The sequence below is a fragment of the Lepisma saccharinum genome, chromosome 27 (genome assembly GCF_977018435.1).
Source record: "Lepisma saccharinum chromosome 27, izLepSacc3.1, whole genome shotgun sequence".
NCBI classification, from domain to species: Eukaryota; Metazoa; Arthropoda; class Insecta; order Zygentoma; family Lepismatidae; genus Lepisma; species Lepisma saccharinum.
This window is the reverse complement of record NC_139255.1, coordinates 55216066-55240890: the sequence shown is the minus strand read 5'-3', so window position 1 is coordinate 55240890 and position 24825 is coordinate 55216066. Positions and strand designations below refer to the sequence as shown.

The 24825-nt window shown below is 37.6% G+C and overlaps 1 protein-coding gene across 2 annotated transcripts in view; it reads left to right on the top strand.

Moving 5' to 3' along the window:
• The first annotated feature begins 1587 nt into the window (after nt 1-1587).
• The window catches only part of LOC145980447 (MTRF1L release factor glutamine methyltransferase-like), a 30978-nt gene continuing 7740 nt past the window's right edge, over nt 1588-24825 (top strand). Inside the window, exons 1-4 of one of the 2 annotated variants that reach the window (XM_083113543.1) lie at nt 1588-1924; nt 11098-11480; nt 17361-17449; nt 23916-24117. In XM_083113543.1, the coding sequence (XP_082969669.1) occupies nt 11142-11480; nt 17361-17449; nt 23916-24117 (630 nt within the window). In that variant the 5' untranslated portion in view covers nt 1588-1924; nt 11098-11141. Of the gene's footprint in view, nt 1925-1968; nt 2103-11097; nt 11481-17360; nt 17450-23915; nt 24118-24825 lie in introns of those variants that run through there. The other variant, XM_083113544.1, reaches the window with a different exon arrangement.

Genomic DNA, 24825 nt, shown 5'->3' with positions numbered 1-24825 from the left:
AAGAAGTCCAGGGGAGTAATGTCCGGCAATCTTGCTGGCGAAGGGCGTTCCACAAAGAAATGCGGTATGCTCTATTCAAAAAAGCACATGGCAGATATGTGAAGTTGTGGTGTTAAATGCTATCAGGGATCGTCCTGACACCAGTATGTGTGCTATAGCAAGTGCCCACAACACCTCCCATGTTAATGTGTGTGGCGTCCTATCCGAAGAGGGGATGTACCCTTTCAAACTCCAAAAGGTACAAGACCTTTTACCTCAGGACTTTGAACCACGTGTGGTGTTTTGCCAATGGTTTTTGCATCTCATTGAACCTATCCCGAATTTTGTGAACAGGGTGTTGTGGACCGATGAAGCAATGTTCACGAAAATGGGCATGTTCAATAGTAAAAACTGTTACGTTTGGGATTTTGCAAATCCACATGTAATTCTTGTGGTGCACCATCAGCACAGGTTTGCGGTTAGTGTGTGGTGTGGGATAGTGCATGACCATTTGATTGGGCCGTACATTTTCCCTGTTTGCCTGTGTGGTGGTACATATCATGCATTTCTTTGTGATGTTTTGCCTGAACTGTTGGAGGATGTGCCCTCGGCACTGAGGCAAGGACTATGGTCCCAACACGATGGTGCACCACCACATTTCGACCAAAATGTGTGTCACTTCCACAAGGGCTTGTTCCACAATTTGTGTATTGGTAGGGGTGGGCCTGTGCCGTGGCCAGCAAGATCGCCGGACATCACTCCCTGGACTTATTTCTATGTGGAGAGATGTAACGCCTTGTATACGAAACACCTGTCGTGTCAGCCGAGGATCTCGTTGCACACATTTATGTTGCTGCAGTGACGATAGCAGACATCGTGGGGTCGTTTGCTCATACCAGACAATAGTTGATTCGGCGTTGTCATCTCTGCCTGGAAGTTAATGGCAGACAGTTTGAACATCGTCTGTGATGTGGTTCCCTAAAGCTGGTCTAAGTGTTGTTTTGTCGTGTGTTCTATATATATAATAATAATAATAATAATAAAATCGTCTATTGGAGCAGGTGTGTTTTGGTCTCACTCAAGGGCTGCTCATACAACAGACTCTTGTCTGAGAGATGGAATACAATGCAAAGATGGAATAAAGAGTATGCATTGAAAATATGAAAAGGATTATATTGAAAACAATATGAAGGGTAGGGGTCTTTGGTAATATTTTGCAGAGAAGCCCAAAATGTGTAGATTTGGCACTGGTAGTAAGCCCTCATTTTGACATATTTGTCCTGCCTTTGACTATTCTCCTTTAAGCCGGCTTTAGACGAAAGCATTTCTATTAACATTTTTGCTAGCATAAATGCTACGTAAATGCTTCGAAAAAGCTTATTATATAAAGCACTTTACAGTTTTACACCAAAGCGTTCCCCAATTACAATGTATAATACATACAGCACGAAAGGCACGTCGAAATACACCGTCTATGGTGAGTGCACGGTGTTGCGTGTTTACAATCGAAAAAGCTAAAATATTCTTCCATACGTGTACAGTAAACGTTGTAAAGTGTGTATTTTATCAGCGCCATTCTTCTCTACCTAAAACCATTTAATCCGAAGCGATATTCCTCTCGGTTGAATAGTTATCGTATTTTAAACGTGTGAAGTGATACGTTGTTTACATCTCACGCAGTAGCCATTATGGGAACGAATGAGGCGAAAACTAGCAAATGGGTAGCCAGTCCAGCGTCAACTAGAACATTCCTACTGCAAACTAGTTCCGTGTGATTCAGGCTTTAGACTATACAGTGCTTTGTTTAGCAAATAGTCTTTTATAGCTAATGCGTGTCTGAGAGATATTCTCGCAGATAAACATTTGATTTCGCATTGAAATGGATGAAAACTACCATAGAATTCTATATTCCCGAACTTCAACAACGCTAAAGAAAATGATTTTCGTAAGTACTTTCTTATGTAAAAAGTAAGAAATCTGTTTCCACTATACGAAAGTGTTACCCAAAACAAGACAAAATTCGTAAATTTATTGCGGTTGGAAACTTTGACAAGCATCCTAATAACGATTTTTGTTCCGCCAAATATAGTGCACTTCGTAAAATAACTTGGTGACATGGCAAGGTAAATGTGAACATTTTGTAGGAATATGCATTGTAACTTTCAATGAGCTTAGATATTTGTGTACATAATGATATTTTATAACATTGGTTATTTTCTGAAAATAATCATGTGAAAAGCAAGGAAGTAGTGCCACTTAGTAATATTGCCAGACTTGTCCTTAGAATAATAACATAGCGAGTTCTATACGTGCGGGGAGGTCTCCGTGTTCTCCGAGCAAGGACAGCCTTTGAAAAGGGGCGAGAAACAGATTCTACTCAATATTTATGTAACGTTCTGTCAGTGGTATCCTCAGAAACCAGTAAAATAAGTGGTTAAGGTGGTATCCCAGTGTCAGTGGTTTTAAGGGTTATGAGAGAGAGAATGACCGGGAAAGTAACAATGTATGCGACTCCATATTCGTCTGATGTTTTGAGAGCGGGTTCTCAAGAGGCTCTTATATAAATGAATAGGTGCGGCGAACAATGAGTGTAATAGCAATTGATTGCGGTCATGAATCAGCTGGCGCGGAGTGATACATCGAATCGGTGAGACGGTTTGCTTACAGAAGATGGTCTCAGTGTGTGTTGGTTATTTACACTTTACATAAAGCTGCATGATTTTTGAGTACGAACTCGTGTTTTAAGTTTGTGAACCACCGCTGTTTTGCGAAAAGATGATATGTACAGGATGCGTCGTGAAGTTACATGGTGTGGAAAATGTAGTCGCTTTTGTAATTGAGCATCGAATTGTGAAGAAAGAAGTGGAATGTCCAAAATGTGGGAGTGCATGTAAGCTGCACATTGGACGTGATGGAAGGTGGATATATTTGTGTACGAAGAGAATCCAGGGACGTGGTAAAATGAGGTACAAAAGAATTCCGTGTGGATTCAAACGTTCTGCAAGACTGGGCACTTTTATAGGACAAAGTACTCTGACTGTAGAGAAAATCATAAGATTTTGTATACTGTGGCTTATTTTGCCTAACCCAAGATTAGGTATCATAAAATTCGAACTGAACATTAGTGGTCCAACAGTTGTGGACTGGTCAAAGCACTGTAGGCAAGTGTGTGAGAAATGGGTAATTAAAAATTCAAGACCAATAGGAGGTCATGGAGTTATTGTCGAAGTAGATGAAGCGAAGTTCGGCAAAGCCAGAAAATGTGTGAATGGAAGGGGAAGTCCAGTTCAGGGACAGTGGGTGTTTGGAGGAATTGAAAGGGGAAACCGTAAACGTTTCTTCATGGTTCCTGTAGAAAACCGAAACGAAGAAACTTTGCTGCAACTCATACACCAATTCATACTTCCAGGGACAACTATAATATCAGATTGCTGGAAAGCATATATTAACTTACAGGGAGCAGGCTACAGACACCTGAGAGTTAACCATAGGGTGGAGTTTGTGGACACACCAGCAAGTGGACGTGTTCATCATCAGAACTTGCAACGAATGCAGGGCGACGAAATTCCAATCCACATACATACACAAAACATACAGAGAGTTTGGCGTAATGTCCGGCATTCCATTCCAATTTTTGGAGGCAGGAAATATCACTTCTCAGGCTATATATCCGAGTACATCTTCAAGAGAAACTTTCCACTGGAGAATAGAGTGCACGAATTTTTTATGCAAGCAGGTAGCATGCATTACATGTAAATACGGAAGTTTGAGAGATGTAATGAAAGTGAAAAAATGCTATGATGAAGTACTGAACTTTGAAATAGGCATCATGTACTTAAAGTGAAACAGCACCTGTTATGTGAAATATTGAATGATGTATAAAATAAAATAAAAAAACAAGCAGAATATATGTTATCCTGACATGAATTATCTTGAATTTATGTTAATGTAACCCAACCTACTGAAATGTGCATGATTTGTGATGTTGAATAATAGCACGTACCCTTTTTTTCTATGTTAACCTAACCTAACGAAGTTAATGTAACTAATGCAACCCCTTTTTTTTAACTTTGTTAACGTAACTGACAAAAGTAGTTATTTTTCGGTTAGGAAGGTTGGAAACACTGCATACCCACTGATGATAGACAACGCTAGTCAAGATTTGCCCACCATATCGAGTGTAACACAAGTGAAATAGGAACAAACAATAATTACTCGATATGTGCAAAATTGAAATTATTTTTGTGAAAAAAGCGAAGTCCCACCTTTAGCAATTCATACTAGGTAAGTACAAATGTGAAAATTAACGAATTTGAAACGTCTCCCGGGGATCGGAATTTTAATCAAAATTTTAACAGCTTACCTAACCTAACCTTACTGGAAATGGTTTGTGGGGCTACCCGTGCATAATGTACTGATTAGAAGGCCAAAATTAGTTAATATACCAAATATTAATGAAATTCGAGATCCTTTCTTACCCTAACATTACCGGAAATGTTTCGTGGGGATACCAGTTAAATGTTTTGCCAATGAGCACATATTGTAACAAAATATAAGATTTGTAGCACTAGCTTCCTCACTGCGCAAGATGCCATTTTTCTAGAAGAACGCTCGAACACCATTGCCAAACTTACCTCTATTCAAAGTCCGCATTCTGGCAACGCTGTAGACAGAGCAACAAATGCCGAACGTCACTTGTTCATATCATGAAACATGGTTCTTAAGTTTCTGTATGGAGAATGATTGCGGTAATGAAGAACATAATTTTGCAACATATATAGGGCATAGTCCATATCAATTCAGGCAGGCAAAGAAAAAAAATCTTACCTTCATAGTCTCAGATGTTATTGAATTTAACATATGTTAAAATTCAGTTTTTGGTTTGTTCAAAAAAATTCCTGGCCCGAGGTAAAGGCCACCAAAGATGGCACCTCGGGCATCATTTCTAACGTGCGATTGTCGGCAAAATATTAAAATGCTCTATCTCTGGAAGGGTTTCAAGATATTTTGTTGCTGTTTCTTGTATTTGAAAGAGAATAAGTTTCTGATTAAAATGATAACCTCCATTTGGAAATATGTGTCAAAGCTCTCTTGCTGTAGCCTTCTGAATTTTTTTTTGAAAAGTCAAAAATGCCAATCCCAAAAATTTTGATTTTTTTTTACTGTTGATCAGTACCATGACATTCATTAAAATTTTAGTAACTTCTAAACATCTGAAATTCCTTTTATTTTATTGTTTTGCACCTTGGTACTTACGTATGCTGCATTGCTAAGGATTGTTGAAGGTTGGATTTCGTTTTTTTTCACGACAATAGTATCAATTTTCCACATATCGAATAATTATTGTTCGTTGGTTTTTCAGTTGCGTTACACACAATATGGCTGGCAAATCTTGACCAGCGTTGTCTATGATCAGTGGTGTGCAGTGTTTCCAACCTTCTTCACCAAAAAAATACCTACTTTCGTGTTACTGATTTTGTATTCTTTTCCGGGTTCGAAAATCCCACGGATAGCCCCACATATCATTCATAAATAACCCCACGAACCGTGCAAGGTTCGGTTAGTTGTGGGTGCCCCAGTTCCTATTTGTTTAACAGGAAGGCATCACCCATTATCAAAGGAAGATACTGATGCAGTTGAACACATTTTTAGTTAATTGAATTGCTAATTTCAGTTATAAGCAGAGTGCACAGAAGTGGTATGCTTTGAAACATGTAATATGTTTTGGAACTTGGACATATATTTTGGAGGCTTTAATATGTTTTGAAAGCTGTGTCTGTTACTTATCTTTATGAAGAATTACAATGCCATGTCAAATAAGACTAGATTTTGATTTCATGAGACCAATATGTGAGAATGTGGTAATGGAAACTGGTTTAATGTATGGCAAAATTTTCAATTGTTTATGAAACCTGTTAAACTCAAAAGTGGAAGTTCTCCTTTTCAGAGAATGTAGTACTGATTAACAGTAAAAAAAACAACATAATTTTTGGGATTGGCATTTTTGAAAAAAATATTATTTTTCAAAAAAAAAATCAGAAGGCTACAGCAAGAGAATTTGGACACATATTTCCAAACTGAGGTTATCATTTAAATCTGAAACTTATTCTCTTTCAAATACAAAAAACAGCAACAAAATATCTTGAACCGTTCCAGAGGTAGAGCATTTTAATATTTTGCCGAAAATCACACGTGAGAAATGATGACCTGTATCTCGGGTCAGGAATTTTTTTTGGACAAGACAAAAAAATACGTGTATCTTACTTTCTCCTGAATTTTAACGTATGTTAAATTCAATTACATCTGAGACTATGAAGGTACCCCCCTGAATTGATATGGACTATGACATAGACGTAAGTGTACAATTTTTACACATTGCCCTCAAATCTTAACTTCAGATACATTGCCAGGACTGCATATTTAGTGAGTATAAGAAGTAGGAAAGAAATTGGAGACATTCTCTGTATTGTACATTCTTGCCTAAGAAAGTGTGGGGCCCTGATTCCACACCCCCTATACCATGGCGTGGTGCAAAGGACAGGGGAGCACTTTACTTTTGTGGTGTAGGCTAATATATAATTTAAAGTTGCGTTGAGATGGACCTAAAGGAAATCGGTAGAGATGGAAAAGAGTATATAGAACTTGCTCAGGATAGGGACAGATGAAAGGCCTGTGTTGCTGCAGCCATGAACCTTCGGGTTTAAGAAGGCTGGAGAGTTAGTTAGTTAGTTCATTTTCTGGGTGTTTGGCATGTCCCCTCTTCCCCCATGGTCATTACTAGTGTGGTGTTTAAGATATTTCCATGTGGAGGATTCTGCTGACTAGAGACAGCATGAGATAATGCTTTTATACTAGGGTGACCAGATTTTCTGAAACTAAAAGTAGGACATCCATGGAAGCGTTCGGGCAATTTTGCAGCTATAACCGGTATCAGTTCGTTATATCGGAGACACTTTAAAATTGGATATTTTGTGTTTCGTATGGTTCGTACTTACCAATTGTGTATTGCGGAACATATTTGAAGGTGCCATTAAGGTTTTCACTCGATTAGAAACATCTTTTACACTAAAATAAGCCATTTATCGAAGTTTTTTTACGGAACACACGTTATGGTACGAGCCCCACAAACCATTCACGCATAGCCACAAAAAACATTGGGGATCGTATAACGATCCATGAATAGCCCCACGGACCATTCACAGAAGGTTAGGTTAGGTTCAGTTAGGTTAGGCAAACTGTAGTTAAAAAACGGCATTGTTACATTTTCGCTTAAATTGAAGCAACGGAAATTGATTTCCGGCTGAAATAGATTGAAAGATGAAAGAACTTCGACAATGCTACAGAAACCGATTTCCGTAAGTAGTTTCTCCTGTAAATTTGAAGAAAAGTGTCCTATATAATGAACTGTTACCCTATAACCAAAAGAGCACATGGTAAGTGCACCCCTCCCCCCCCCTCTTTGATAAAGTAAAGGACATGCTGCTTACATGTTTTCTGAAATATTACACAATTCTCTTTAATCTGTTTTCTTGATTTCATTTGATTTGTGTTATTTAATGTTGGCTTTCTGTTACTTTTGGCTAATTGCAACAACGAATATGAGTGATGATATAATTAAATTCATGAATGGACACTCGCAAAGTACATCAATGCCCAGGCTGTTATTCGACACCAGGATATCTGACATCATAGATTTCAACCACTCTTCCCTTCCCCTATATTTCCCTTTTAATTTCTCTCTTTTTTCGTTCCTCCTTTTGTTTTATCTTTTTGATTTTACAGATTAACCTTCCTGTCTCTCTCGTTCTGTCTGTCTTTTTGTGTTTTCTTACTTTCTTACCATAAAACATCCATACATAGTGAAGTAATATTAAAATATTAATCAATGCTGAGAATATATTTGTCTCTTGCTGCAGCTGTAGTAATCATCTCATCAATGCACCAAACATCAAATCCCCAGAATTGGGTTATTTTCAATTTTCAAAGCACCCCTTCTACTTTAGTCCACTCAGTACCTTGCATATGATATCACGAACAGACTGCATGCAATATCTGCTTGTAAGCAATAAATATAACCTTTACAGTAAGACGAAGAATGCGAGTGAAGCGAGCATGAAAATTGGCAGTTGTACTTACTAGAAAATATATTCTGTTATTTATTATTATGATACACATCATTCTATCATTTTTATAGCAGTATTGCCACTGTAACCTATTTTTACTACAGTGTTTGAGAATGATGTGTGCATATATAAGTGGCAAGTTAATTCACATTTGATATCAGAGTATTACCATTAGTGTGGAAATCAAATCTGACATATTTTTCAATTAACATATTTTTTATTTGTTATTATATTAACATATTTTTCTTGAAGGTAAATAGCTGTTGGCCGGATTATATTGATGAATGCCATTTGGTTATCTGGATATCAGAATTATTTATATATCAATGAAATAAATTACGTGGATATCATCTGCAATATCAAGACATTTATCATCTAGATTATTCATATTGCCATTATCTAGTAATAGACGTGGTCTTTTTAAACCTCATACGCAAGTAACCTTTCTTGTCGATTTTTTTTTTTTTTTTACACTGTTACCAATTGTATATTGCGGAACGTAGTTCGAGGTGCCATTATGCTTTTTACACGAAAACAAACACAATTTTTCACATTCTGAGTGCTTTTTTATTCCTTTCTTCGCTTCCGGAACACACAATATGGCGGGCACATCTTGACTCACGTTGTGGGTATGCAGTGTTTCAACCTTCTTCACCGAAAGATACCTACTATCGTGTTCGTCACCGGTGGAAATTATACGTTATGCACGGGTAGCTGACGAATAGCCCCATGAACCATTCACGGATAGCCCCACGAACCATTTCCGATAAGGTTAGGTTAGGTTTGCTTACGTTAGGCAAGCATGGTAAAAAAAAGGGGGGGTTGAAACACTGACAGGGGCTTACGTCATCAAACATATACAGCATCCGGTTGTCTTAGGGCAAGCAAATGAAAGCAATGGCAATTGTGCGTCGGTGAGATATTTCTCTTGAAAAATACATGATTTCCCAGTCAAATATATTTCACGATGAAAGGAAATACCTCAACGAACGTTGTAAACCTTGGAGAAACTCATTTCTGTAAGTAGTTTCTTGTGTAAAATTGAAGAAATGTGTCTCCGATGTATGAAACTGTTACCTGAAATCATAAGAATTACTAGTTAACTTGCTTCTTAAGTCCCAGAAGCTTAACACGAGTTCCATTAGCTTGTTAATTCCGAAAATGTATTAGGTGGGCAAGTGCCCCTGCCAAGTTACACCTAAGTAGTCCGTTACTCCTTGAATACGAGACAATTGCAATTACCATTACTATATATCTAACGCCCATTATTGTGTACATAATTTCATGGTCAATTCTTGTCACCAAACTGATCAGGAGAATTAATTAAATATCGATTCTTCTGTATTTTCAGTCATGATATATTATAAATATGTTTAGTTTGCTACAAAACTACCAACTTGACAATGCATGCTGACACCAAAAAATATGGTAAGACTTCGATAGCGTCCCAACACCTCTCACTCGTTTATTTCGTCATTTTTAACATTCGTACCTATTCTGCATTGTGAAAGATTCTTCAAGGTGCTATTTTGCTTTTTTCATGAAAGAAAGTTAAATTTTTGACATAAAGAGTAATTATTAAACCATTGACGTTAGCCCCACAAACCATTAACGTTAGCCCCAAAAACCATTAACGTTAGCCCCAAAAACCATTGGTGTTAGCCCCAAAAACCATCCATGGGTAGCCCCACAAACCATCCACGGGTAGCCCCAAAAACCATTGACGTTAGCCCCACGAACCATCACGGGGACGAGGTATGCCTACGAGGTTAGGTTAGGTTCCATTAGCACTCATTTCGTTCAATTTAGCATATACGGACAACATCGGTTTTTCTCGATGAAAGAAAATACCAACAAGAACTTCTAAATGCTACAGAAACTCATTTCGGTAAGTAGTTTCTTGTGTAAAAATGAAGAAATCCGTTGGGACGCTGTCGAAGTTTTACCTATTTCCAACAAAGGATACCACCTTCAACTTGTCCATGTGTTTTAATTCAGTGATGAAAGATTATGTATGTGTAACTTTATCACTAGATACATCAAGCCATGGCCATCTAATTTTCAATTTGTTTCATTTGTTAAATTGTTAGTCATGGGCAACCAACAATCAAGAGGAACTCACCATTTTACTACTTCTGCCTTCTCCTGTAAGTGCACTTTCAAATTTTCAGAACCGATCTTTTGATCATAGTCTTCACCACCATCAGCTTCATCAGATTTTGTTAATTTTGAACGCAGATTTCAGGTATTGCAGTGTCTGGAACTTGTAATCCTAACTTTTTTTCACTAACATTCTAGCTTCATTGTTCTAAAAAGAAACTCCACTGTTCTTTAAAAAAGGATTTCGTAAAGGGCTATCGTGCTTGCGTCAAAAATTCCATGTAGGCTCTCTTTGTGTACTATTGTTGCACTCACACAAATACAGAAGTTCTGTGATGACAAATATGAGTCACATGACAACTCATTTATAACTTTCCCATTCATTGGGGTGTTATTTTTCTGCCAAATTCCATGGACAAAGAAAAGGGAAGAGGGGAGGTGGTCTTCAACCCTGGTCACTTGTTTGACATGCATGCACACACATACACATTATACATATATATTCACTTGTTTTATCAACAAGAATTATGAAGAATAGAAGAAGAATATATACATAATGCTCAATTGGCAGTTTCAGTTTTTCAACCCGAAACCAAAACTCAAATATTAATTTTTTGACAGGATTTGGACCATCTCACAGTTAGCAGTGAAATTATGCTGCATGAAACACATTGACTTGAGTGTAAATGGAGAAGTTTAAGACCTAATTTTCTGAAGCATCTTCTACCTTCCGTAACTTGGTAAATAAATACATATTTGTTTGTTCTAACAGTTTTAAACAACTAGTTGCCACCAAGATAAAAAGTGTTGAGAAATTAATGTTGGATGGATATATCATGGATGCTAATTGTTGTATCTTTCATGTTCTCATATAGTGTCTTAACTATCTTTTCAGGGCACCTTCAAGAAAGTTATAAAATAATATAAAACTGCCCAAAAATGAAGCTTTTCTCAAGAATTCATAGTAATCAATCCCTGAATTTCCTGAAAGATGCAATTGATCAGTATTATCTGCATTCTCTGACATCCATCTCACACTCCTGCTTGTTTCACATGTTGCCAAACTGGAATTGCAGCCCGTCACAGCTGAATAAGATGAAACTCTCGCCGTCAGTGTATAATAGATGGCATGCAAAACAAATCTGCAGTACAAGTGTCAAGTGTGTGGCAGTGAATGGAGTTTTGAAAGACTGGGTGTTGAAGTTAAGTGAGGAAGGAATTGATGAAGCTCAGGAATCTGTAGAACATATTCTTGCTCATGTTTTTGGCAGCAAAAGTGTAAGTTATGTTGTCATTTATTTGTTAATTATTTCAGTCATAAGTGCCATTTTTTCATGATTTTGGGAGTGGTATTTTTGATTGTAAGAAACCAGCATGTGTAGTACACAGGAGCAGTTCAAGGTAAAATTTTCCCAGACAATGTGGATTATTTGCAGCTCCCTCCCTTACCTTATATCCTGCTGCCCCCTAACTCTCTTCAATGAAAACTTTGACCATATTACGATTCGGCACGCACAGAAATTTTAGCAAAAAATGCAGGCTCAACCAGGACTCGAACCCGTGTCTCTGACATACCATGCCATTTCTCTACCAGCTGAGCTATTTGTTGCTGGTTTATTGTGTGGAGTTGCCTCAGTGTCAACATAATCAATGTTTCAAAGACAACAGATCCCCTTGTGGTGGCACTGGCAGCGACAACTTCACACAGGTAAAACAGCGACAGCAAGAAATCAGAAGAAGCTAGTAGCTCAGTTGGTAGAGAAATGGCACAGTATGCCAGAGACCCAGGTTCAAGTCCTGGTCAAGCCTGCATTTTTTGCTGAAATTTTTAACTTGACCATCTCATATATTTATGGTTTTAATTACGAAAAATAATAGCTTTATTTTTAAAAAATACTTTAAGTGTTACTGTTAAAGAAAACTTTTATTGCAGGTATGTATGTATTTAATACCTACATAATGCTATCAGAATAACAGAACTCTCTTGGTTGAAATTGTTACATGATTTTGCAATATACGTGTATTTATTATGTTTTGCAGCAGTAACTTGAATTAATTCGTGCCTCTACAAATCCAACTCTTTTTAAAACACATCCTTAGCACTACTCAAGGGGGCAGTCACCTGGGTCAGCTGGCCCTAAACCACCCCTTGGGATGCCCAAGCATTGCTTGGCAAATTCTCCATGACTATTTTAATTAATTTTTCTCTTGCATCCTATGTGGTTTTAGGGAATAGATTTTCATGTGTGCTGGTGCACAGGTTGTCAGCAGTTTATTGGGAAGTTTGTTTCAATTCTTGAAGCTCTCATTTCGTAAAGCAAAGAGAATAAACACAGTGATGGTCTTTAGCTTTGTAATACTAATGCATTTCACTCTGCACCTAAGTTTCTGTAATCAATTATGAAAGACTTGTAATGATGATGATAGAGCTGCAGTGCTTGTACAATAATTCTTTCCATTTGGTACTCTAACTGAAATTAATGGAATGTCTTGTGCAATATGAAAGAACAGTTTGTTTCAGGGTAAGATGGAATAAAAAGAATAACGACTTCTTATCATTAACACTAGAACAGGCATGCTAGCATTTGTTACACTATTAGTCGCGCAGGTTACATATGTAGCCAGTGACTTTCTTTTTTTAAAAGTCAGCAATTAATGAAAAAAACAGTTTCGTGACAATTTTTAGTCCTTTTGAACAGGTTGTATGGTGATTTCAACTACTTTCTTCTGAAAAATGAGAGTTTTGTTCCATATGCATGATTTTTTTTTTTTAAAAAAAAGTTCCTTCAGTTTTGAAGTCCGGTAAAAAAAATATGATGAAAGGTACTTAAACGGTTTTCACATATTTATTACATAATTTTGTTAGCATCAATTTAGTAAAGACAATTGTGCCCAAAGATGTATAATAAAACACAAATATTATGTAATCATCGTAATGTGATATATTACACTTGTTGGATATTGGGATCAAAGGAAGAACATTGTATAAAAATGACTTTTTTGTAGTCCAAAGTATGAAATTTAAGTTCAAGCTCTGTGAGAAAACACAAAAATAACATTTTAGAAAGTAATTTAAATATAAGATTTGCATGTAAAGAACAGTAGCTTAGTCGAAACTAAAGTCTTATTTTCATGTATGAATGCAAGGTAAGCACACTGTGTCAGAATAACAAAGAATGCCCGAATTTCAACTTCAACTGTGTTTCTTTCATCCCTATTAAGAGAAGACCATCCCTTCCCTAGATCAATATAGAGTAAAAATTAGTACAAGGGGCGATAATTTTCGAAATGTTACTATGAAGAAAAATTTCAAAATAATCCAGTTCAAACTGTTGTTTCCTTGCTTCCCTTTTGCCCCGGCTAGCGCAAAACCATGACACGAATAGGCGCACGGGCTACAGATGTAGGCCAGACCCTAACAACATAGGGTTCTTAACACTTAGAAGTGTTTAAGCACACTTAACACCTAGGAGAGGAGGTAGCAAGGTACCGAGAGCCATGCCCCCGTCACACCAAATGGCATTGCGTGGCAATGAAAACATATTGGTTGGCCTACATATGTAGCCCGCATGTCACTTATGTGCCTTATTTTGGAATGTCATGTTAGGAATGCATTGAAGAAAATAAAGTTATCTTTTTTTGCTCCAAGGTGATCACCTTATTATTTCACTGGGACAATAAATAAGTGCTTGTGAATGCATTCTGTTTGTCAGCATGCATTGTAGAACTGGGAAATAGGATAATGACATAATACTGAAACACTGATTTAATTAGTAAAAATGCTCGACTACCCAATGCTCCTCCAATATGGCAAGCTACTTGTTTTCAGTGCTCCAGCTAAGCTAGCTGACACCCAGGATGAACAAAGGTTCTACATAAATAAGAGACAGTGTAAAAATGAAAAACAGCGTCAATTAATTGTATGATATTTGATGAGAGAGGCAACATCGTAAGTCACCTGAATGTCAACCTCTGTTCCACATAGTACATGCTGGATTAGACGTAGGGAAAACTAAGAATAATCAAGAGTCAGCTTTTTTATTTCTTTCTTGTTGGTGGAAATACGAACTAAGAAAGCCGTGAATCCAACTAACATAAACTACACATTTAAATTGTATGATCTTAAAACATTTGATTTAGTAATTAATACAGGATTCGTTTAAAAATAATTATTTCTTGTGCGGTAGTGGCCTTCCCAAAGGAGTCTCGGTAACAGTATGGTATAGTGAAAACACATTTCTTCAAATTTACAGGAGAAACTACTTACGGAACTGAGTTTCTGTAGACTTTTGGAAGCTCGTGGAAGTGTTTTCTCCCTTCGTTCAACTTATTCAGCCGGTAAATCATGTATTTTTCGACATTAATGTATCTCCGATGCACGATAGCTCTTGCGACCATTACCGTTGACTATGTGAATCAAATGTTCCGTGCGTTTGATTATGTAACCCCCCTGTTAGTGTAGCAACCACGCGGTAGTTTTATAAGATGACGTGTGAGCATTTTTCTTTTCAAATTTAATTTTCTGTTTGCCTAACCTAACTGAACCTAACCTAACCTTCCGTGAATGGTTTGTGGATCAATTTTCGCTTAAAAACCTTCTGTAAATAGTTTGTGCGGCATTTGTCGGTTAATAAGTTTGGAAACACTGCATATCAGCTGACGATAGACAACGTGAGGCAAGATTTGCCCGCGAATTAGCAACAAACAATAAATACTTGTAATGTAAAAAATGATGCTTTTTTCAGTGAAAAAAGCAAAATCCCACGTTCAAATATGTTCCGCTATGCATAACAGGTAAGTACAAATGTAAATAATTAGGAAATAAACAAGTGAAATATGTTTTCACTATACCATACTGTTACCGAAGTCTCAACTGGTAGCAGCATGGAATACATTCTAATATATGGTTGAATGTACCGTATTGCTGCAGATTTTGAAATTCAGCTAGCAACAGTGCAAGAGTTTATACCAACCCCTTACCATTAAAAATAACAACTCTAACGTTGCATAAAAGGGTCCCGGGTTCGAATCCCGCTTGGGCTTGGTTGTTTGTGACTGTCCTTCATCAATTTCATCATTTCATAACTCATCCCCATCTTCGCAAATTAGCCAAGAGGCTGTAAAAAGGCACTCAGCACACAAAGACAAAACACACAAAATTATACTCTCCATAGTGCCAGTCGCCAGAGCCTCGTTTGTCTGCAAAATTCAGTCCAGGGTGTACTGCGTGGAAGTGAGGTAATGATACATGTGATAAAGAAAACACATAAACCATAAGAAAGACATTCTGTATTTGTTATTTAATAAAAGGTAATGAAAATAAGCGAACTCAAGATATCTAAGAAAAAAATAATAAATAAGTAAATAAACTGAATTTGAGAATTCAGCCACCAGGTGAAACTTTTTGGGTGATATGGCGACTGAGTGCCCTGTATTTGTCTGCACTGGACTGCATTTTGTAGACTATCAAGGCTCTGGCTTGTAACCAGTATAATCCTTTGTAGGGTGTATATTGTGTCCATGTGTGTTTATGATCATCCTGTCATCCATTTCATCTTGTCACCCTTCATCCTCACCTTCACGATGAGCTAGGGTGACCATAATATTTCTCCCAAGGAGAACAGTTTACCGTTTTTCTTCTGAGAAATTGGTTAGGCCTAAATATAAAATTATTGTTATTATTTATTAAAGGATGTATCGCATAAGTGATACATCACAGACAATAAATGAAATATGATCCTCCGTTGTCAAGAGTTATTATTATTATAATCTTGGTATGATTTACATAGTATTTTCGTCCTTTGTGATCACTAGGGCCCGGGACTTTGTTATAACATATTTTTTATTTGGCATCAGATCGAGATCTTTACATATCTGATGAAAATCAGCCGAAATAGACAAACTTGATAAGGCATATTTTGACATATTTTACCAATTTCGTGTTTTTACAACATATTCTTCAATTTTCTCGTAATAAGACATATTTCTGTATAATTTCGTAATTGTCTTGCATATAATCGGTTATTTTATAATGTATTTATTTTTATTTAATAATTTGTACCTTTAGCACAACGGATAGTTCATATTATCAATGGCAGGATAAGGAAATTACGAACTAAGAAATTAAAGCAGATGTCATCTTTTTACCAACTAGTACAGTTCAAAAATACCCCATTTTTATAGCGAGCTGCCAATTATGCTTTACTTTCCACAAAGGTGATAATTGCAGTGAACCTCACAATATAACAATATATTGTCAGTATTTTCCCACTACATTGTATGGTTAAAGGGTCTGACTTCATTTAATACCCCAACCCCCTTCATAGTCTATTTTCCCTGGAAGATACTGACATCCCGTATAATGAGACATTCGAAAGTACTGTTGTGCATATTTTTGGCTTTACTGGGGATACTTCTGAATTTTTCTGACATATTTTTAATTTTTCATGACATATTTTTCCATTTTTATAACATAATTACATACATATTTTAAAGTTTTATAGGACATAAAGTCCCGGGCCCTACTGATCACCCTTTAATGTTAGTCCCATGCTGAAGCTGAGTAATGCCAGAGGTGTTTAGCAGAATCTTCTTGAGTCAGATCTATTCTTCATCAATCGTATATAATTCTCCCCGAAAACCTTACCCTACATATCAAACACACAAGTCTAGATTTTTCTTTCGAATTTGTGTCAAGACGCAGGAACTTTAAATTCTTTTTGCAATCCCATAAAGACACTGCATGCTTATTTTGCTCTACAAAGATCGGAACACATACAAAACAGTGCATCTTTTTAGCATGAAATGTGCCTCAAAGTTAGACTTCGTTTTCAAGATAGCTCCTAGACTTTTATAAAATGGGACAAATAGTGTATTTTTAATAATATGGACGGAACAACCTGGACACGCCTCTGAAACGGGACTGTCCCGGTCAAAATGGGGCATATGGTCACCCTACGTTTAGCCAAAAGTGGCAGAAAAGCGGAGTACAATAAAACAAATGAAATCAAAAATATTATATTATCCAATGCTTCCATTTTTTGCATGCAGAATGTTTTTTGCGTGTAATTATATTTCATCGCATGTCTATCGTTGACTTATATATGCCTTGTATTTGAATAGTTATCACTGAGGGTAATTTCAGTTTTTTCTTTGTAGAAAGCAGATGTGCACAAACATACAAATAGGACACTAACAGAGGAGGAGCTGAACACTGTGAACAGGCTGTGTGAATGCAGAATGGCAAGGTAACTTTTGTGCTTTTGTAAAATGAAATGCAAACACATGGTTAATACAGGGTGTCCCACGAACGGCGCAACTGGGAATTAAGAGTGACGTTACTTTGTAACCGAAACCTGTACATACATAAGTCATACACCAAATGTTAGCCCTGTCCAAGTAGATATTTTTAAACATAGAAACAACAAACGGGGTGCAGTGTTGTTCATGCAGTGTTGCCAAATGTAAGTGAAAGTGTAAATTTATTTTTCCACAAAGCATGGAAAATTGCATGTCAAACATTCGTACGGAAATTTGGACGTCAATTTCCACCTTGGGTAGGTGGACTATTTCGCCATCTATAGTTCAGAGAAGAAAACCGATCGTTTTCGCGTATAGTCAATCCTGAAATGCCTCGTAAAGGCGTACCGGTCCAAATGGGTGTTTTAAAAACATTATGAGGTACAGTGGCAACACTGTTGATGTTTGAAGGCAACAAAAGGTGTGTTTAGTGATGGTCTATGACATGGAAATACTGGAAACAGGAAAAAAAGGAAATGAAAATTGAGTGATGGTGTATGACATGGAAATACTGGAAACAGGAAAAAAAGGAAATGAAAATTGAGTGATGGTCTATGACATGGAAATACTGGAAACAGGAAAAAAAGGAAATGAAAATTGAGTGATGGTCTATGACAGGGGTTTCCAACTAGCGGCCCGCGGGCCGCATGCGGCCCCCGTTGCCTTTTTTGCGGCCCGCGAAGCCAGATTGCAAAAAAACATTAATGTAATTTATTTTTATTAAAATACGTTCTATTTTTACTGAAGGAACGAAAGCTCTGTGAAGAAAGACAATATCACAGGTAGAATTGATTTGGCAGTCAATAATGATCATGAGAAGAATCTAAAGTGGCGTAACTTTCTCTTCACACCATGCATTCCATCCCTTCGCTATGTGGAATGAACTCCACAGTTTCCGCAAATGCTTCATTCACTCTTTGTGTTTAGAAACAAACTTCAGAGCGGCGCTATAGAGATTAGGGGTGGCCAGATCCGGATCCGGTTGGTTCCGGATCCTAAAATTTTTCGGATCCGGATCTGCGGATCCGGAATTTTCAGATCCGGATCCGGATCCAGAACTTTCGGATCTGGATCCGGATCCGTTTTGCCATCCCACATGCGCTTCTTTGGAAAGTAAGAATGTGCTTATAACATATTGTTACCTGCTAATATACATATATATATAATATACATACACACACATACACACACACATATATATGTATGTATATATATATATATATGTGTGTGTGTGTGTGTGTGTTTGTGTGTGCTCGCGTGCGCGATTTGTAATTAATTAATACACTTACTTACTAGGGAGGTCTAAGTCTCCCCCTCCGATTTCCATGAAACTTGGCAGGTGTATAGAGCCCCCCCCCTCAAATGTCAAGATGAGGAGAAATTGAAGTGGGGATCTGACCCCGAAACCACGTAAATATGGCATAGGAAGAGACAGGGGGCATACGGCCTCTCTATACACCTGTCAAATTTCATGGGAATCGGAGGGGGACACAGGGGTCAGATGATTCCCACGGCAATTTGTCCTAATCTTGACATTTGAGGCGGGTTTTGCCCCCTAAAACAGTATTTTAGCCGAAACAAAAAAACACGTATTTCTTCCTTTGGGCCCCTCTGTACACCTGCGAAGTTTCATGAAAATCGGAGGGGAACACTGGGGTCAGATCCTTACTTCAATTTGTCCTCATCTTGACATTTGAGGGGATTTTGCCCCCTGAAACAGTTTTTAGCTCAAACAAAAAACACGTAATTCTTCCTTCGGGCCCCTCTATACACCTGCCACGTTTCATGGAAATCGGAGGGGAACTCAGGGGTCAGATCCCCACTTCAATTTGTCCTCATCTTGACATTTGAGAGGAGGTTGCCCCCTAGAACAAATTTTTTGCCGAAACAAAAAAATACGTATTTCTTCATTTGGGCCCGTTTATACACACACCTACCAAGTATCATGGAAATCGGAAGGGGACACAGGGGTCCGATCCTTACTTCAATTTGTCCTCATCTTGACATTTGAGGGGATTTTGCCCCCTGAAACAGTTTTTAGCTCAAACAAAAAAACACGTAATTCTTCCTTCGGGCCCCTCTATACACCTGCCACGTTTCATGGAAATCGGAGGGGAACTCAGGGGTCAGATCCCCACTTCAATTTGTCCTCATCTTGACATTTGAGAGGAGGTTGCCCCCTAGAACAAATTTTTTGCCGAAACAAAAAAATACGTATTTCTTCATTTGGGCCCGTTTATACACACACCTGCCAAGTTTCATGGAAATCTGAGGGGGACACAGGGGTCACATCCCCACTTCAATTTGTCCTCATCTTGACATTTGAGGGGGTTTTGCCCCCTAAAACCGTTTTTTAGCTGAAACAAAAAAAACACGTATTTCTTCATTTGGGCCCGTTTATACACACACCTGCCAAGTATCATGGAAATCGGAGGGGGACACAGGGTCAGATCCTCACTTCAATTTGTCTTTATCTTGACATTTGAGGGGGTTTTGCCCCCTAAAACCGTTTTTTATCTGAAACAAAAAAACACGTATTTCTTCCATTGGGCTCCACTATACACCTGCCAAGTTTCATGGAAATCGGAAAGACACAGGGGTCAGATCCTCACTTCAATTTGTCCTCATCTTGACATTTGAGGGGGTTTTGCCCCCTAAAACCGTTTTTTAGCTGAAACAAAAAAACACCTAATTCTTCCTTTGGGCCCCACTATACTGCCAAGTTTCATGGAAATCGGAGGGGGACACTTAGATAACCTCCCTTGTTAGTCTTACACTTTGTAATTATATAACACTGCATATATTATAATGTTTTATTTTAATTTGTAAAACTGTAACTGTAGAACAATTGTATAATTTTTGTATAACATTTCTATCTTGTTATATGTGTTAAAGGTTTCATCCTGGAATAGAATGTCTCACATTTATGTGTGTTTTCATTTCCAATACATTCGAATGAATACATATTCGTTTCAATGGCATTTACAAAATCACTTCGGACATTTGTGCATGAGTGTGTTAGCCGATGCGTAGCAAAGTATTTTAGGAACAACACTTGAAAAAAATTCTTGTAGGACTAAGGTGTGGTAATATTATAATGGGATTGAGATACGAAACTCTCGGATCCGGATCCGGATTTTCGGATCCGGATCCAGATCCGAAACTTTCGGACCTGGATCCGAAATTTTTGGATCCGGATCCGAAACTTTCAGACCCGGATCCGGATCCAGATCCGAAACTTTCAGACCCGGATCCGGAACTCTCGGATCCGGATCCAGATCCGGAACTTTCGGATCCGGATCCAGATCCGAAACTTTTGGATCCGGATTTTTCGGATCCGTTTGGCCATCCCTAATAGAGATCTGTTTCACTACGCACTACAAGGCGCTGTACTACGCACGAAGTACGAAGAGATTTCCAGTGTTCCAACTCGGATGGTACTGCGACTGATTGTTCAAGTTTGTGCAAATATCGAAATGAGCAATATCTTCAAAAAATGTAAGATTGAAAATGAAAATAGCTTCTCTCCAATTTAAATTGCGTGATTTGCAAGGCGATGTAGTTCCTTCAAACTAGGCAAGAAAAGGGGCCAGAGTTTTTCAAATACCTTTCAAACGAAAGCTTTCCAAACCTTCGTAGTTTTGGGCAAAGAATGACATCGATGTTCGGCAGCACATACACGTGTGAAAGTGTTTCTTCTTCAATGAAGTTCATCAAGAATCGCGACAGAAGCCGACTCGCAGATTCTTCACCTTCTGAGACTTTCAAGTACAGAAATTGAAGTGGACATTCCAACTTCAATAAAAGAAGCACATCGACCACAATTTTCACATTGAACACTTACTATGAAGGATTCTTATTTGTATGGTGTGTTTTTCATTTCTTTCAATTCATCCATAAGTATTGGGTTTTTGTGAAATAAATTGTAATTATACAATTTTGATTTGTGATTCCATTGTTTTTATTGCTTCATTTTAGAAATTTAGGTCATGCGAAAGTACTACATTTTCAGTTCAGTACTTACAATTTTTGTAATTTTTAGTCCCCCCCCTCCCCCCGAAAAAATTCGGCCCGCCAATCAACTGCTGGATATAATTTTGGCCCTCGGACCTTTTGAAGTTGGAAACCACTGGTCTATGACATGGAAATACTGGAAACAGGAAAAAAAGAAAATGAAAATTTTCTTTTTTTCCTGTTTCCAGTATTTCCATGTCATAGACCATCACTAAACACACCTTTTGTTGCCTTCAAACATCAACAGTGTTGCCACTGTACCTCATAATTTTTTTAAAACACCCATTTGGACCGGTACGCCTTTACGAGGCATTTCAGGATTGGCTATACGCGAAAACGATCGGTTTTCTTCTCTGAACTATAGATGGCGAAATAGTCCACCTACCCAAGGTGGAAATTGACGTCCAAATTTCCGTACGAATGTTTGACATGCAATTTTCCATGCTTTGTGGAAAAATAAATTTACACTTTCACTTACATTTGGCAACACTGCATGAACAACACTGCACCCCGTTTGTTGTTTCTATGTTTAAAAATATCTACTTGGACAGGGCTAACATTTGGTGTATGACTTATGTATGTACAGGTTACGGTTACAAAGTAACGTCACTCTTAATTCCCAGTTGTGCCGTTCGTGGGACACCCTGTACTTTATGGCACGTTATCTTTCAATTTGGCACACAATTTGGAGATGTACTGCGTAGAAATTTCAGTGGGTTGAACCAGGACTTAGTATGCCTGAGACCCAGGTTCAAGTCTTGGTGAATCCTTCAAATTTATACCTTTAACTTGTAAGAATGTATGTATGAGTAAAATTTACCCAGCTGATTTTGAAATATATATTTTTGATCACCTCTGATGAGTGTCGGGACCTGAATTTTCTCTTTGTTCTGTTCGCAGGGCCATAGAAACACTGCCTGGTAAATTTCACCCAACACACGTTCATTTGTTTCAGTTTGGAATATCAACATGTTCTTTTTTTCTCATTTTTATCAATTGTGCGTTTCAGTGCAAATTTTCAAAATTAATAAAATTAGATTAATCAATGAAGGTATTACTATTTATGTGATTTAAAACAATTGAAATTCAGACTTAAGTAGTAATTGTTGGAACATAATAGTTTATTTTAGATTTTTATTGTTATTATTGATTATAGAGATAAAGTTGAGCTGGACCTAAAGGAGATTGGTAGGGATGGAAAAAATTGGATTGATCTTGCCCAGGATAGGGACATATGGAAGGTCTGTGTTGCTGCATCCATAAACGTTTGGGTTTCTCATTCAGTGATAGAACCTAGTAAAATTACATATTTTTAAATAACTACCATATTTACTCATGTATAGTGCACACTTTTTTCCAAAACTTTTGCCCCCAAAAACTGTGGTGCGTATTATGCATGGAATAATTTGCACAGCCAACATGAAACCGTACAGGGTTGTTCCATGATTTTGTGACGCATTGATTTTTCATGTTTACGGAACCCTATCATGTTACATATCGTTGTAAAGCTTAAATCCTGCAGTTTCTGTATATGGCAACAGTATTACATTCAAGATGGCGACACTAATGTGAAATGCAGTTGAAATAACCTCATCACAAAATGAAGGAACGTTCTGATTTTTATGATAGTTTGGATGAAAGAAAAGATAAGGAAAAAGTAATAATAATTATAATGTATTACTGGCCAAATAATATGCTATATATGGAGAGTGTAAATGCCTTAATGGAAGAAATCTTTTTCTGCTAACTGCTAGTTTGAAGGTCCTCAATGTGTTTCGTATAAATGTTACTTTTAATCACTAAAAAAGTATATATTTTGAAGTTTTATTTGGAAAAGTAAAGAAGGAATGAGCAAAACCACATATAAAATTTTGAAAATCATGCCCCACAATTTTTCACTTTGTAATGTGATGTTCTGCGACACCAAGAAAAGCAATTATTGTTTACACAAGAGGATTTTCTCCTCTTGGTCCACATAGCAACAGGTGACTCAACGAATAGATATGATGTCATTCACTCTTGATCGGCATAGCAACAGCTTTACGACCTACAACTATGAAAGCCATTTCTTGAAACTAGATTGTACTGTGCATTATATACGAGATATAATTGTTTGTCATTTTTCCCCATCAAAAATCAGGGTGTGCATTACACACACACTTAAATACGGTATTTGTACTAAATTTCAACCCTTTAGTAAATACATGCATTTCGTCTATATGATGCGAATATTTACATGAGTATGGGTGAGTGGTGGTGGTTCAAATTTAATATTTAGTGTATGATAACCTCCCCTGCTTATATGCCTCTATGAATGGGTCATTTCCAGGGGCACATTTTTCAAATATGCCATGATGTAGAGAGGAGAATGATAGTTAAATATGTTGATTTATTTTCCAGAATGCCGGTGCAGTACATAATTGGGGAATGGGATTTCCGTGACCTTCAGCTCAAGTTGGTTCCTCCCGTGTTCATTCCTCGGCCGGAGACTGAGCAGCTTGTTGACATTGTGTCTCAGCATCTGCAGCCCGGCTTCCATATCCTGGATGTAGGGTGTGGCTCAGGTGCCATAAGCATAGCATTGCTTAAAATGCATCCTCAGGTATCTAGGTATAGAATTTTATGTCAATAATAATAGTTATAAACTGAATTTGCTGTTTTAAAAGCTTTATGCTGTGAAAACTCTGTAGTAAATTCAGTAACATTCAGCACAACCTGGTTCGTATTTTATGGCATCTAGATGTTGATGTTCAACAACTAGGCTCGTTTATAACATGAATTGAGACAACAGATATGGTCAATTTGCAAGAAAAATTACCATTCAACATAACATTTAAATGATTTTAAAATATGGAAATTGATTGGAGACATTATATATACGAGGGGGTATCAAAAAGTTTGTGCAATCACCTGGAAGGAAACAACTTTGGACAAGTACAAAATCATGGTGGTATTAGTCCTTCTCCACATAGTTGCCATGCTGAGTGACACATTTCTGCCAGCGGTCTTTCACCTTGTGTAAGCCGTTTTTATAGAACACTGCATTTTGGGCCTCAATCCACTGTTCCACCTCAGAAATGACATCATCCCTCGTGTCAAAGTGGCGTCTTTTTTGAGTGGACGCTTCATTTCCGGAAAGAGGAAGAAGTCACTCGGTGTCAGGTCTGGGGAATGTGGAGGGTGGGGCAAAATTTCGTATCATAATTGAACTGTTTTCGAAATGGATGCATGGGCAGAATGGGCTGGTGCGTTGTCTGCCAATAGCAGCAGTCCTTTTGTGAGCTTTCGTCGCCTTTTCACCTTCAATTTT